The following is a 16,884-nucleotide window of genomic DNA, read 5'->3' as shown; positions in this document are numbered from 1 at the left end:
GTTGCTTAAGGACTTCCTCTTTCAAATTTTGGACAAGTTCGCAATTTACAGTAATAATAGCACCAAAGGCTTCTAAAAACTAGCATATCTACAATTACGGTTAGCCTCTTCAAATTATTGCAATCAAACAGTTTCATCAGATGTACATCATATTTTAATCGTACAATACATCAATCACAGTTTAACCCCTATATGAAAAAGGGACTGCTGAGGGACTCAGGGAATTTTAAGCTTCAGAGCATGGCATTCCAGGGCAATTTTCTGAAACAGAGATGGGAAAAGGCCCATTTCCTAGTTGCCTGGAGTATAGCATAAGAGCTTGATGGTGCAAATGTGCTCAGATGACCCATCCCATGACACAAACAAAGCATTTCCCTTTTGATTTCATTTTACTACTGGCTTGAAATACAAATCAGGAAGTACTGTAAAAACAGATTCTAACCACTAATGTTAAATGAATCTGAGGTTAATTTGAGGATTAACATTGGCCTGAGTCATCTGTGTCACGGGACTAATCTCATCATTTACCTGGACTGTGGCCCTAATATCTTCTCTCTGTTCCTTTCCTCTTTACTGCGGTGGACCATCTTAAAACCTGGAAAGCAGTGGACTCAATGAGCTTAGACTTTACCTGTAAGTCATTTAACAATAACAACACATTTCCATGATGTTCACAAGCATGTTGTTATATAAATGCTCATACACATTTACATATACTCCATTTTACTTTGACTGCTCAAACAGGCAGGTTGACTAATCAGATTCTCGGGTTTAGAAAAGGGAATATTTCCAACAGGTGAAAATATACAGCATATACTTATAGATACCCTCATTTATCCCCCACTTTGACAAATCTTTACAAAGATGCATGGGTCTGGAACCATATCCTGTTTCCTTGAATTGAGATAAGCCATTCAAAGAGAAGCATGTTCCATTTGTGACTAAATAAACATAGAGTATAAGTATAAAAGTAGAATAACTTGCAGGACTCAGAACCAGTGCCAAAATCTTCAACAAATGAAGACCAAAATTATTATTTATCTCAGATAAAATAAGTTATATATTTTGTTCTGAAAGATACAAAATTTTCAAGAGCAGATGTCTTCTGCATTTGAGATACATGTGCTACAAATCAGCAACCGTGATTGGACCATCTCATAATCAGATGGAAGTTTTGTCACAATCTGTCTGGTCAGAATATTTACCTGGTCTGACAGGTTTTTCTGTTGCCCTAATATCTTCTCTCTGTCCCTTTCAACTTTACTGCGCAGACCATCACATGCTCTGAAAAGCAGTTTGCACAACAAATTACACATTTCTGTTCATATTTCTAACCAATGCTTAAAGGAACAGTATGTAAGATTTTGATTTAAAATTCCCTAACATAATTTGTGTACTCAGATAAGAGTTTGAAATTCTTACAGTTGACCGTGTCTGAGGACTTTTCTATAGCCCTATAATCTTCTTTCTGTCCCTTTCCTGTCCCTTTTTACTGTTGTAGACCCTCACAGGACCTGAATCAAAAACAATTAAGGAGACACAATTTCATTTATTTTCTTAAAACAATGTTACGTTACTTCCTTGTTTGTTTAATAAATACTTCAAGGAGTACACAGAAGGATCATCTTGACTGTAGATACCACAGCCCAATGTTAGTAATTCCTTGCTGCTAACAAGAAGGGAAAAAATGCAAAATTTGTTAAGATAACTGAAAATAAATTATGACTGACACTTGCACACAGATAAAAACACTTTATTCACTGATTATTGGTAGGGATTGAAAGACAAAAAAAGTATGCTATATTTCAAGTTTTGCATTTCAATCCCTCTCTGACCATTTTTTTGCAGGCACCGTGTTAAAATAAAATACTAGACTGTACACATAAGGAATGGAGCGATAAAAACCACACCAAAAAGTCCGGTACAATACTGACTGCAAGGCCACCAAAATGGGCTAGACTCGGAACAAGTCCGTTAATATAGTCCCAAGCCATCATATTGACCTGAAAACCGTGCTTAAATTTAAATAATTCAAGTCTTATTTTGAAGGGTCGATGTCCTCTTTCATGTTCAGTTCTGACCCTCTTAAAACATAAAATAAATTAGTTTAGGCCCATCTCAGATTCACAGGTAAAGAGGAGAGAGGAGGGTGTCATGACCGCCACCACTGCGTTGCCTTCATCCTCGATTCCAAGCTCAGTCCTGGGGTAAATCCAGCAGAGGGCACACTCCCGAAAGGGCAAAGGAGGTGAGAGGTGAAAGTTCATCATCTCACACGAAGTCGAGACATCATCCACTCAAGACCCTGGCACAACCTGGCAAAAAAAAAAATCAAGAAAATGTTTAGAAATGCCTTTGTGATGCATAATTTTTAAATGATTTTAAAATATTTGATGATCATTTTTGAAGGTAACATTTTCCATACTTTTTTAAGTCATTGGTGTCTGCTAAAGAGATATTAGCACAAAGCATTAATAAAACACTAAGCTAGTTTTAAATCAGTCAAGTGGCAGTGTGTGAAGAAATGTTGAAAAAAAAAAGTTTTGTGCATATTGCACAAATATACACACAATTGCATAAAAAGTACAAGAACAATTTACTCAATTTTCTGACAGCTTCTGACATTATGGTTGCTAGGTAACAGTGGAAATTGTTTCTACATATGGTACATCTGCTGCCCACGTCCACCCAGTAAAAATAATAAATTTTACCAAAATTGTCCCACTATTGGAAAATATGCTTCCCCCCCCCAAAAATCTACAGCTATGCTAACCACGCTTTAGTTAAATGAGTAATCAAACTCTAACCTGTGTCTAAGATTTAAAAAAAAAAAAAAAAAAACTACTATTACTATTAGTAGTGCTAGCAGAATTAGTATTAGTAGTATTAGTCGTATTAGCATTACTATTAGTATTATTATTACTAGTACTATTAGTATTATTATTATTAGTAGTAGTAGTAGTAGTAGTAGTAGTAGTAGTAGTAGTAGTAGTAGTAGTAGTAGTAGTAGTAGTAGTAGTAGTAGTAGTAGTAGTGGCAAGTGTAAAAAGCCTGTAGAATAACACAAATTCTAATACAGCCTCTTTTTACCAAGTTTGTTTTGCACAGTGCATGTTTTCGAATGTCATTTTCTCCACCACCTCACCATCTGTGCAAAAGTATTACTCTTCACTTACTGATAAATATGACCCAATAACAAGTAAACAAATAGCTCTAAAAAGCTATAAATCTTAGTGATATTTCTTCTGAGGTATTTGGCAACATGAACCAACATCTTGAGTGCACATAATTTGTTTTGAATTGTATGTAATGTCCCAACCAAATGTCAATTTATCAAATGTTGGGAGTTTACATTTACTTTACTACTATCCTACATGAGAATAATAAAATGATCATGCATGTGGCTAACCAGTAGAAATGTGCAATAAGAAAAATATTAACTCCTATCAAACTCAAGAGCATAAAACAATTACAACTGTATTAAATAAATAATATTATTGAGTACTGTAAATACTATTTGGAACCATAGAAGTAGTGGAAGAAGCAATAGGAGAAGCAGTAGAGTTTGTAGTAATAGAAGCAGTATAACAGTAGTAATAACAATAGTACTAATAGTAATAACAGTACAATAAACATTATTAGTAGTAGTCGATAGTAGAAACAGTAGGAGTATAGTAGCAAGAGGAGTATAAAAGCAGTAGCCTAAGAAGTAGCTGTAGCAGAAGTAGCAGTAGCAATAGTAGTAGTAGCAGTAGTGATAGTTATAAAATAGTAGTAGAAGTAGAAGTATTAGTCTTAGTAGTCAGTGTTAAAGCAGTACTGACCCCTCCCCGGTGAGGGCGCAGCAGGCCTGGATGTGCCACTGATGGTCTTTGACAGAGGTGAGCTGCAAACTCTGAGAGATCTCTGCCACAGACATACAGCCTTTAACGTCCTGTTTGTTTGCAAAGATCAGCAGACCCGCCTTCCTCAGGTCCTGCAAGAGAGACAATAGAATTATAACGGGAGAATAGTACTTGAATCAACATATTACGCTGGCATAACACTGATAATGACAAGTTCTGTAAAAAATGTTGACATGTTGATAATGAGGCAATTTGTGTGCACCTTTAAAACTGTTGGTTTAAAAAAAAATTTAAAAACATAAAAGGAATTTGGATTTTTCTAAATAAAGAAAGACACTTGAGTTGCCATTATACTCACTTCATGTGCAAGCATTCTGTAGAGTTCCTCTTTGGTTACTGAGATGCGTTCTCTGTCTGTGCTGTCTACCACCACTATTACAAACTACAAAAGACAAACACAAATAAAATCATTCTCTACTCACACTAGAGGTCGTGTACCTCTCTACAAGTCTCCACCACAAAATTGCTCCATTTGAGGCACATACAAGCACAGACACAATATTGCACAGACATCATATTTTCTTAATAAAGAGTGATACTGCAATGATTTATCAGTTAATCTCTGACTCAGCTACTGAAATAATTGTTAGTTGCAGCTCTAATAAAGAGTTCACACTAATAATCCAGTCCACCTTGCTTGACACAGACCACAGACTGTATATAAATGGACATCGCTAATAGGAAGTGCGCATGGGTGTACTTCCGTCTCCAATTCACTTTGTATTGAGAAAACATCGCCCCTTTCTGCACAACTGCTGCTGTCAGGCTCATCATTTTGGTCTTTTTTGATTACTACATGATCCTGGTGTTATTACTTTGCTATTTTGTCTGTAAATCAATTTCTATTTCTAACATGAAACTGACTTCAAATGAGGACCTAGCTGCTAGCCTCGGTGAGCTTCATTTCACTAGAGCTGAACACTATGGGCGACGTCACACTGCCTTAGTCCACTTCTTTATACAGTCTATGACACAAACTCAAAGTGCAGTGTATTTATTTCATCTATTTAATTTTGAAACATCACTAAAGTGTGTTGCCACTGTGTATCAGCTATAAAGCACTGGAATAGACTGATAGTGCACGGGGCATCATTTCTAAATGTATCATACCTCTGTGTTAGTGTAGTAGGTGTTCCAAGACGACCGGAGCGACTCCTGCCCCCCGATGTCCCACATGAGGAAGTGCGTGTTGTTCACCACAATCTCCTCCACGTTACTGCCGATGGTTGGGGATGTGTGCACCACCTCATTCATAGAACTGAGGAAATATAAAGTGTACATTCAAATTCTTACTCAGGGTTTTAAAACAAATTTTGATGTCTAAACTTAGTTTAGTTTAGTAGCTAAATAGCTTATGCAGTCTCTGATTTGCAGGAATAGTCAGGATAATTCCTGTAGTATAACTTGCATGAATATAAAATACATTTAATAATAGATGGCCTAAATAAGATGGTTTACTGAAACATGCAAATGAAACAAAATGCAATTCCTGGTCAAATGAGTACTGCCCAAAATCATCGTATAACTTGTACTGACAAATGATGTTCCTAATTCATATTAGTAGGGATGCACCGATACTGTTATTGAATATCGGTGCCCATAATGAAAAATTAGCTGGATCGAGTATTGAGCCGATATCCTGGTTTGACTTTAACTGGATGTAAATGTTGTAATGTTGGAACTTTTATTCATGCAAAGCTGTTCAGTAGTTACTTGAAGAATAAACAACACAATTGGACCTTCTGTGTAATTAAGTTAATGAGGTTTTATGGAAATAAGTGCCATTTTCCAACCCTACCCTGGTATAGCTTAAAGGTGTATTGTGTAACTTTTCTGGTAGGGGATCCGTCAACCGCTTTTCTTCGTGGAGATATTATTGCTTTGTCTGAAATGTTTAACAGTATGGCATTAAACCTTTCTATCATAACGGAGACCAAACCAGACTAAGTTACAGGTCAGATCTGTGGAGAGGCAACAAAGCTCACAGCCTGTTTTTTCTACATATTTTTTAGCTATAAAAAAGCCTGTAACTGAATAAATGTTAGGGTAGAGCTGTTTAATGTCATACTGTGGAACATTCCTGGCAGAGCAAAGACATATTCAAAGAAGCAAGCAGGTGATGGACCCCCAACCGAAAAGTTATATAGTGCATCTTTAATATCACGTATCAGCACATCCTAACAGTGCTGGATCAGTACATCCCTACATATTATCACAATACTGGCTGACACAATAATAAACATCACAAGAAAATAAATATATTACATTCATACAAGGTTTTAGATTTTACAGAAGTATACTGTATATGTCAAGTAAAATGGACAAAAAAGGCAGATTTTCCTTAATACTTCCTACATTTAAAAGACCTTAATATGCCAAAAAGTTAATTAAAATCTTGCATTAGTATCATCATAATACAAAATATAGTTATTGAATATCACATCTTTTTCTCGTGTTGCTAGTCCATATACTTACAACTGATAGAGGATAGTGGTCTTGCCAGCGTTGTCCAGTCCCACAATAATGACTTTGTGCTCTGTAAGACAATAGAGAAACAAAGAACGCAGAATTAGCACAACCATCCATCAATTAAACTGCAGTAAGAGACAGGGAGCCAATGATTGATGAGTTTAGTTCAAAGACAGGAAGAGAAGTGGGATTTTTTTAACACTGTTTACTATTGTACTGGAAAGGCCCATTCTTTAGCTCCTGACTACAGCAGGCTTCGTTAACCAGGAATAGAGAGAGCAATTTGGTTGTTACCATGGTGTCACTACACTAAAACTTCAAATTCGATGTCAATACTAAAGAATAGACTCCAAAATCAAAACCGATTTTTATACCAAAATGATCATGATTAAGACAATTTTGTAATTTTCAACACAAAATAGTATATGCTTCTTACCACATGGACTTACACTATTTCTGATAAAACTCAAGATGAAACTGTTGATGAAAGATCAAATTTTATTATATTTTTTTTAGTAACAATACCTATAGAAAACCCTATTTTATACCAAATGATTTAGTTAGTTGCGTTATATTTTTAAGGCAAAACTGAAATATTATAAATGCCACAAAAACACTGACTTTGTTGAAATCAAACACATTTGTGAAGTTGTAAAGTGGCAAGAAAACAAGCATGAGGTAATAAGAAATTTGGACAACAACACTGGACACGGTTATTTAGTGACCATGCACTTAAAATTTTACACTTCTCTCCAAAAGAAAATTTACTAACAAGGACCACGCCACAACAATGGAATACGGAACACTCCTTTGTGGATGATGACTTCAGGCTGAAGGATGAATGAGACGGAAGGTGGGAGGAAGGGGGTCGAGAAAGCGGAGACAGACGGTGTTGTCGGGATAGGCCTGTATAAATAGGGCTTCTGGGTAACTGAAGATGTGGTTGAGCTGAGCTGTGTTTCGCTGGAGAGGAGCAGGGGGAGGCTGAGGCGTGGTCCTGCTCCTGAATCTCAGTCAATCATATTAACTTCACTTATTGTTAATCAGTCTCTATTATAATGTTGGAGCTGTGCTTTGTTACATTCTCACACATATTTAACACACCAACACTGTATATTCAGGCTGAGTTCTCCTCACAAACTGAAAACACTCTGTTCGACCTTACTATGTAATGTGTAATACATGAAGTGCTCCACTGTGTTTTGAAACTTCATACGACTTCACTAGAATCATTAGGATGATTTGAGCCCTGGAACTGACAATCTCTACTGAACTAAAGGTTAAAGGTAGCTCTATCAACTGACAACAACACAAGGTGAACCAGAGCATTTTGAGCTTTGGAGATGTAGAAAGCCTACTAATAAAGGGTGACTCAAACATGTGTGAATGAAAAAACATTTTAAAACAAGATTTCCCAATCCTGTATTCAGTTGACCTCAATCAGGGTCATGTATTGTCTGTACCTCACATGACTCAAGGCGAGTCACTCACCACCACTATATCACTATTCGATCACATGACTAAGATGACTAAGTGAATGACAGCAATCTCCACACACTGAACTCTCTGAAGTCTGTAAAATGTGCATGGGAGAAATTTCAACATTGGAAATTAAACCGTTTTAACAAAATTACAACTAAAAATAAAATTATACTGTATATTGATTGTGAAATTATTATGTGGCAAAGTGAAACTAAAGAGGTTTAACTGTAATATTTGACGCTGTTTTAGTAATGTCAGTTAACATCTGAAACCATACCATGACTGCAATTTAAAATGTAAATATTTACATCTGTCTAAATGTTCATTAATACGCACTGTTCCCCATTTCCTAAATAAATACATTAATAGTATCTAGTTTCATTACTAGTCTTAGTAGTGATTACTATCTGGCTTTAGGCTTTTTTAATGAGAAATCTTAATAACATTCCTAGAACTGCCAAGCCTCCCTGCTTTTGTTTACTAAATATCTGTAAAGTCTAAGTGAGAGTGTACGAGCAGAGAGGAGGAGTTTTGAGCATAAACTCCAAAGAAGGTTACAGCTGTGTGACCCCAACTACAATGAAAAGGTTATGGTTAAGTTTATGCAGGTGTGGGTGATAATGACAACAATGAACGTCTCCATTTTATTTAATTCATTTGATGTATTTATTTAAATGAATACATTAATTAAATAAAGAAATTATCTATGTATTTATTTATCCTGATTATCATTATCATTATATCAGTTTGAAAACTCATTCAGAACATAAATTTTTTTTTTTTTGGTTCCCCCATTTTTAAGTGTGGGTATTTTTGTAACATTTCTTTTTATAATGTACTTGATTTTGTTTTGTTTTTTTGCAAATTTTCAAGACAACACTTCATATCACTTAGTCATCATTTAGCCTACGTTTTTACTGATAGTTTGCCAAGTAATATGTATGTTTTTAATGTAATCAAATCTAAAGCACATATATAGACCATAGCACGTGTCAGTGGAAACTACAGGGTTATTTTAGAGGCTTATACTGGCAGGAAACTACTGACAAAATAGACTGTACAGTCTGACAGACACAATACCAAGAAGCAATAAGGAACTGAAAGTACAGCAAAAATATGCCAAACAGGTACCAATGCCAACTACTGTAAAGCACTCCCTTTCACTTTTACTGCATAAGCTTATTTAGTTACTGTGGTTAAAAAAAATAGCTTAATTCAATACAACCATCATGTGACATCAGAATTTCAATAGATTTTAATCACCACTAATAATCACCTGTCATGATAATTACTATGTAGAGATGGAACAATAGATTCTGGGGCTCAGTATTTATTTCTCTGCAAAAATTGGGAGATTTGGGGTATTTTAGTTGTGATACAACAAGATTTGTGCTGTAGAGGATTGAAAAAGTAACTTTTATGGTTAAATATTGCTTCAATTTGTTATTTATTTGCTGTGCATGACTTTTAATGATATTGTCTATTTAGAATGGTTTGCTCTGGGATTATCTTTCATTATCGTTTTTGTGTCAGGGGCGTAAAGTAGTTTTATATTACCGTTTATCACAATATACACTGGACTGTTTAACATCTCATAACTGGATTAGATTAATGTGTCTAGGCTCCTGTCTCAAATCTTTTTTTTTTCCCTTCTGAAAGTCAGCGCCTTTCACATACATATGTCACAAAGACGCTTTACAGAGCATTTTATAGATTCATTATTCTTTTTCTCCACACCCGGTGGTGGTAAGCTACTATTGTAGCCACAGCTGCCCTGGGGCATACTGACGGAAGCGCGGCTGCCATGCCAATCGGCGCCATCGATCCCTCCGACCACCAGCATCACTCACGCACACACCACTTTCATACTAGGCAATGTGGGTGAAGTGTCTTGCCTAAAGACACAATGACAGTTTTTGCGACTGGCGCCCCACTGTGGCACCTGATTTTCCCAGTTTTCTCCCATCCAAGTACTAACCAGGCCCGGCCTTGCTTAGCTGGGTAATCATATTACATGTGAATGATTGACAGGAGTAATGATTAAAAGTATTTGAAGAAGTTGTAGGACTAGAAGTAATTAGGATTGTGCTCAAAGTATTGACACAGGAATAAACATGATAAACTTTGTTAAATCTTTATACATTTGGCTGGCTACTGTGACACTCGTGCAGATCATTATGTTATATTTTGCAAATTTAAAAAAGTATTGCAATATTGACCTAAACTGACTTATTAAAAGAAAAAAGTCAATTGACGTCTGGGCTGGAAAATAGTGGAAATGATTCCTGCCAACCTCTTTAAGGTTTATGGCAAGAGCAGTGGCCATATACGAGCGGGAGTGAAAACACAGGTAGATCTGAGCTATAAAGATGACTCAAACTTGCATGAATCATTCTACTACTACATTCTACTGGTGGGTACAGGTGAGGGGAAAACATCTAGAATATAGTTAAAAGCTCTAAAAAGTTGATTTTGCTTTAAGCCTTAAGTTACTGAACTGAAAAAGTATCCCTATTCACAAATGTACTGCTACCCAGCCCTAGTGATAGAAGTAGTAGAAGTTGTGTTGTAGTAATGGTCCATTTCTTAGTAGTAGCATACCTCCGGAAGAATATAGGCCTATCGCAGTGGCAATTAATAGGGGTCCACAGAAAGAAAGAATAAAACAGTAGTAGTAGTAGTGGTAGTAGTAGTGGTAGTAGTGGTAGTAGTAGTAGTAGTAGTAGTAGTAGTAGTAGTAGTAGTAGTAGTAGTAGTAGTAGTAGTAGTAGTAATAGAATAGTAGAATTAGCTGTTGCAGTAGTTGTAGCAGCAACATTATTTAGTAGCAGTAGCAGCTGCAGCATTAGTAGCAATAGTACCAGTAGTAGTAGGATTAGCTGTAGCAGTAGCAGCAGCATTAGTAGTAATAGTAGAAGTTACAGTAGTTGTAGTAGTAGTAGCAGTAGAATAGGCTCCCAAGGTTAAAAGGTTTGATATCTCTAATGACATCTGAAATGGATGGGGGTGGGTCATGTGTAAGTGCTTGAATAAACAGGTCAAAACAGCAGACTGACATCTTCTAAACACCCAACATAAACAATGCACCGATTATATTCATATTCCAGATGGCCTTATATCTGTGTCGTCCACGTAGGTTCCATTGTTGTCCGTGGGCGTACACCATAAACTGTATATATAAATGGACATAGCTAACATGCTAGCCGCTGTGTTCAAAATAGGAGGTTTGCATGCAGGTACTTTTGGTTCCTACTGACCCTAGGTCGCACTGACTTACATTGAAATATTGTGGCCCCTCCTCTGTAACTGCTGTTGTGAGCCTTGTCATTTTGGTCTTAAAATTGTCGTATTAACCTGCTCTACCTGATCCTGGTGTTTTGTTTTTTGTTTTAACTGCTGGCATCGCAAGCTTCATTTGAGTGTGGGTGACAGCACACTTGCTTAGTCCACTTCTTTATACAGTCTATGGTGTATACTAGTCTACGTGCTCATATACTTGGTCTGATACAGGTCAAGATCATTCTAAAGCTACTCAGGAAATGTTCATTTCTGTCTTGTGAATGTCACTTTTTTTTAGTAATTTTTACTTGTTCAAATGAGTATCTAGATCAATAGATAGATAGATAGATAGATAGATAGATAGATAGATCATCATACTACATTATCCCGAAAGAAATACATTTTTTAAATCATTTTCATTCATTTTTTTGATTAATATCTGATTTTCAATACTTTCACACAATTTGATAATGTCTAATATGAAGTAACTTAAGATATTCAATATTATATTTTTAAATTTACTATACAACTATTCTACTTACTTACTCAAAATGAAAAAGCTAGAAATACTGCATAAATGTTGTGTAATATCATTATTAAAAGGCTCTATATTATGCAAAATAGACTCTGTGCTTTTAGCCAAGTTATAATGCTTTTACCTCCTCAAAAACATTGCATTCACATGTTTGAGTAACCCTTTATTATTAGTCTGTCTACATCTCCAAAGTTGAAAATGTTCTGTTTCACCTTGTGATGTCATGCAGTGCTAGTTTTCAAATTAACAGCTTTTATCTTTTGTCCAAATAGTGTATGTGCTCCACTGAGCAAACTATAGACTATGTAAAAAAAAAGAAAAGTGGACTAAGTGAGTGTGACATCACCCATAACATTCAGCGTCACTAAAATCAAGCTTGTGATGCTAACAGCTACAGCAACGAATTTGGAGAGAGGTTCTATAGTATGAATAGGATTTTTTTGATGGACAAACACCTAGGATCATGTAGAGTGGATTAATACGAACATTTTAAGGCCAAAATGACGAGGCTCACAGCAGCAGTTACATTAGAATATTGTCTCCCCTCTCACTGTAAGTCAGTGGGAGCCAGGATGAGAAGGAGCCGGAAGAGTCTGCATGCAAACGTCCGGTTTGGAATGTGGCCGCTAGTGCGTTAACTATGTCCATTTATATATGCAGATTAAGTTGTAACTTCTTCAAGAAGTGTTCAGGGACTTCTTGTATTACAACATGACATCACAAGGTTTACTGTTTGAGAGAAGAACTCAGCCTAAATATGCAGAGTTTGTGTGTTAAAAGTGTGAATGAAACAAAACACAATTCCAGGTATGTTTTTGTTGAGGAAACAACATTACAACATAGGTCAGAAAATAGTGTAATATTGGCCCTTTAAACCTGGTACAGTGATAGCCTGTTCAGGCCCAGAAGTGTGAAAGCACCCATCAATGGTCTGAATGATTATGCTAATATGACTCAGAGACAGGCCCCACTTAGTGCAGTTCAACAGACCTAGCTAACAAATAGAAACTGTAAATAAGTTGGTGTGTTAGTTTCAGAGTAGTTTCAGTGTAGTTAGTTAGTTCCTCCGTTCAGGCAGATATAAGGCAGTGTCCACCAGCGTCTGACCAGAACTGAAGAAAAGAGCTTGGATGAGTCGTGAAAGGTATTTGATTAAAAAAAAAAAACTTCATCCAGTTGACAGACTTGAATTTCTCCTTTTCTATGCTTTAGTATTCCTTTCCCTAGTGCATTCAGCCATAGAATTGTGGTTACCTGTATTACCTTAACCAGATTGTACAAGAAAGCATTCTGTGTGACTCATCATTGAAATGTGGACTGTACTTTGAAACTTGCCATTTGTTTGATGGCAAACCTCACAAGGAGCTGTACTGATTACTGCACTGTAGTGATTAGGTTTGTGTTGTAAAATTGTGCTCATTGTTAGCAACTCCAGAAGCATTAACATTGGAGAGAAGGCTAACATGAATGCTAATAAAAGAATAACATTTATAAAACATGGTTTTTAGAGGTCTAAACAACAGGTACAATAAGATTTTTTATATAAAGACAGAGGACTTTCTGTTATGTAAATACTTGCCAACCTTTATGATTTGAGAATGGTGCCAATACAAAATGCAATTTTGATCCGGTCCAATCCAATGATGTATTGTGCAGCTGCAGTATAGTAGTAATAGCAGTAGTGACTTCAAGTGTCTGTGCACATTGATAACAAAGGCATTACTCAGCGACTGGGGACTGACTCATTGTGGACACCCTGAAGTACTTTACTTTCTGCTGATGTGGCTTCACCTTATTACACAAACTACTGCACTCTACACTATTACTATGACTACTGCTAAATACTACTACTACTATTTCTTGGCCTCAACTTATTACACAAACTACTGCACTAATTTCTACTACTATGAATACAACTAAACAGTACCGCTAGTATAACTACTATTAATATTATAATTACTAATGCTATTATAACTGCTGATGATATTATTACTATTACAAATACTAATACTACATTAGGGCTCAGTAATGACAAAAAATGAATCACTATATATGCATTTTTTACCTCATATTGATCAACCACTTTTTGTCTAATTCAAAGCAAATAAATGTATTTAAATATTAATTTCCCAAAGGCAAAAAATACTTAATAAAACATGTAATTTAACACAAAAAATGTCTAAAAAGTGTCGTCTTTTTTTTTTCCAGTAAATTTGTTCAAAGTCTAAACTCCAAATGACATGCTTTTACTAACAGAGTATTGGTTGTAGACATCTTAATTGAGAAGACCAAACTGATCATTGATGATGAGAAATTACTTCACCTCTTATTGATAAAAATTCTATTGATACCATTGCCTTAATTGTCATTTATTACACAAGTGCAATTTAAAAGAGAGCTCTTATTTAGGTAACAGAATATATTGCTCAAGCAAAAACAAAAAACATATCCAGTCTCCAATCAAACCTGTTAACCCTGTAGATTAGACCTCTACAAGCACGTTGTAACATGCATGTGACAGCTGTATTAGGTTAGCAGTTCATACAAAAGCTTTCTCTAAAATGTCAATGCTGTTGGACTAAAATGTGAACTGTGAACTGAATCCTTTTGGTAAAAATGGTCAAATCTATATTACAATATTTATTATAAAGCTTGCATATATTGTCCAGTATCACCTTATTAGGGCTGCAGGTAGTAGGTAATTATTGGTCGACTACAGGCTGCTGATGGATTACTTGACCAGAAAGGGGTTGTGGCAAAAGCTCTTAAAACTATTGCTCTCTCTATATATCTGACCCACACTTCACTCACAAGACTACACCTGCACTGAAGTACACGAAAAAACAACAAACAAATTTTATAGGACAAAGTACTAGGAAACAATGCAAAAAGACAGATTAAACTTGTGAATCTGCCCTTTTACATACAAATACCAAATCTTCAGCTAACTCACTTTCTTCTCTTTTCTGCCATTGTCCATACAAATCATTTTAATGTAAATAAAATGATTAGTCAGCAGTACAAATGTTCATTGACTAAGACACCATTAACCAATTACTCGACTCAACAACTACAGGCAATCCTTCACCTTACTACAGAGTTCAGGGTATAGAAAACAGAGAAAGAGGAACAGCGTCTCCCGTTACCAAAAGGTTTTCTTTTCACAAGACCAGTATCAGCTGAAGCCTTGGAGTATAAATAATACAAAAGGGAACAGTATTCTTACATAATATTACTGTGACATATGGTGGTAAATCTGTCTAAGCAATAACTACTGTCATACTCGCCATACAACATACTATTACAGCACATGTATTTTGGAGAAAGAGTATTTAAGTATTTCTAAATTTGTTGTTAGGATTGTCATGATAACAAATTTTGAAGAGCAATATAGCTGAAGAAAATATAGACAATAACCGATAATACTAAAACTAAAGTAGAATTATCTCCCAAAAAGTATTCTTAATGTACAATATAGTGAAAAAAAAAACAAAAAAACATAAGGTATAGCTAAAAAATAATCGGTCAGATCTCATTTTAGAACAGAAAAATAACTAACCTAATACTTACACCTATATTTACACTATACACTCTAGTCTGTGCCTAGTACAAACAAAAAGTACCCATTGTAAATATTGACCCCCAAAAATAACAGTTTCATCTGCTATGTTTTGACAATAAGTCAATATAGTATTTATTATGACGTGTGTTGTCCATCATAATAACTTAAATGCAGACTATCACATTACTGTTGTCAAGTAAAAACTAGTCCTTTAGAATCAATACTAAACTAATAGAAATAATGTGTAATAACAACTACCCTGTATTATATAATGTGTTACAACTTGAACTGTTAGTAATAGCAGCAAGCTATTTACCCAAAATGAGACAGGTCTTGATTAGAAACTGTTAAACATACCATTAATAGACTATTTTATTAATTAAATATGGTTGCTGTATCATGTATCAATGTCCCAATCTAATGCGTGATTATATTTACAAGATTATAATTACACAACTCCCTTAATGTTTTTGTGTAGCATGTATTTTTGTTAATATTTTAAGAAGTACAAAAATACTGAAGTAGTAGTTATTATTAAAAATGTTCTTGTCTTGTTTTAAAACCTGTTGCACGTATGTTTTAATATTAGATCCTACAATTCTAACTATTCAAAATAACAAGCTGCTAATAAGACAAATTGTTTCGTAAATTAATCATATTAGAATTTAAAGCTAGTAAAATAACGAAAGCGAGACGTAAGAAAATGTAAATTGTAGTTTAAGGGGGAAAGAGGCTATATTCGTATTATAATTTCACAAATTATCCAAAAGCTCTGTATTTTACATGGGGCCTTACGAACGAACCATCGTGCGCATTGACACCCCTATTTCCAAGAATTTTATGAACAAAATCCTTCCAATTATTCTTACCTTGATGATTAAAAAGCCTCCATAGCTTCGTAAACAGTATCCCCATGGTTGACGGTGTCCAAATGCCGATGCCAGTTTGAGAAAATCTGATTGGAACTAAACAATGCTATCAACTTTAGCTAGCCTCCAAGCTAACTAGTCATAAATATAGAGTTTTACCTACAAAGGACATATTCGCTGGTCTGAAACGCAATCTAGGTATAAAGTAAAAAGGCTAGATTAAAAGTCTGAAGGATCGATGCTGTTACGGTGATGAAAAACGAAAATGTAAGTAGAAAATGGTAGGTAGGTGCAGGCTGGAGTGAAGTCATGAAGGCAGCTTCGCTAGTTAGCTGTCAAACTCGCGCATGCGCAGAGTGGAATTGGCGTTAGATTAATGGTTCAACGTCCAAAGGGGTGAGGGTTCAGCATTTTTATGACCTGACCCTAAGAAAAAGTCTAAATAATAAAACGTATATATATATGGCCGGTTTTGGGAACGTAAAACTTTATTTTGTCAAAACATTCTAAAATAACCATTGTAAAATAACTGCAATAATAGCAAAAGTGGAGGTCACAGATTAAGTAATAACATCATGTAATTAGATGGGGTTTTATTTGTTTGTTTGTTTGTTTGTTTGTTTGTTTGTTTGTTTGTTTGTTTTTTGTAGTTTTAGTTGTGGTAGTAGTAGCAGTAGTAGTAGTAATAGTAGCAGGCTGGTAATGGGCAGACCCCTACCCCTAGATCATTACACCAGAATGGTTGTGGACTTTATATGGTGACGGCAAAATTGACATATCATC

General features: G+C 35.4%; 1 protein-coding gene across 1 annotated transcript; it reads right to left on the bottom strand.

The window, feature by feature from the left end:
* Positions 1-1,737: 1,737 nt before the first annotated feature.
* On the bottom strand, positions 1,738-16,439 carry arl5a (ADP-ribosylation factor-like 5A). Its single transcript, XM_020920840.2, has 6 exons — positions 16,102-16,439; positions 6,381-6,441; positions 5,016-5,163; positions 4,204-4,287; positions 3,825-3,976; positions 1,738-2,315 (listed from the first exon to the last, which is right to left on the bottom strand). Exons 1-6 carry the CDS (start codon positions 16,145-16,147, stop codon positions 2,267-2,269), a joined length of 540 nt encoding a protein of 179 aa, XP_020776499.1. The 5' UTR covers positions 16,148-16,439; the 3' UTR covers positions 1,738-2,266.
* Between the last annotated feature and the right edge of the window lie 445 nt (positions 16,440-16,884).

This window comes from Boleophthalmus pectinirostris, unplaced genomic scaffold, assembly GCF_026225935.1.
Source record: "Boleophthalmus pectinirostris isolate CB_2022bp ecotype Guang Dong unplaced genomic scaffold, ASM2622593v1 HiC_scaffold_1, whole genome shotgun sequence".
Lineage (NCBI taxonomy): Eukaryota > Metazoa > Chordata > Actinopteri > Gobiiformes > Gobiidae > Boleophthalmus > Boleophthalmus pectinirostris.
Note: the sequence above shows the minus strand (reverse complement) of the source record. Positions and strands in the feature narration are given on the sequence as shown.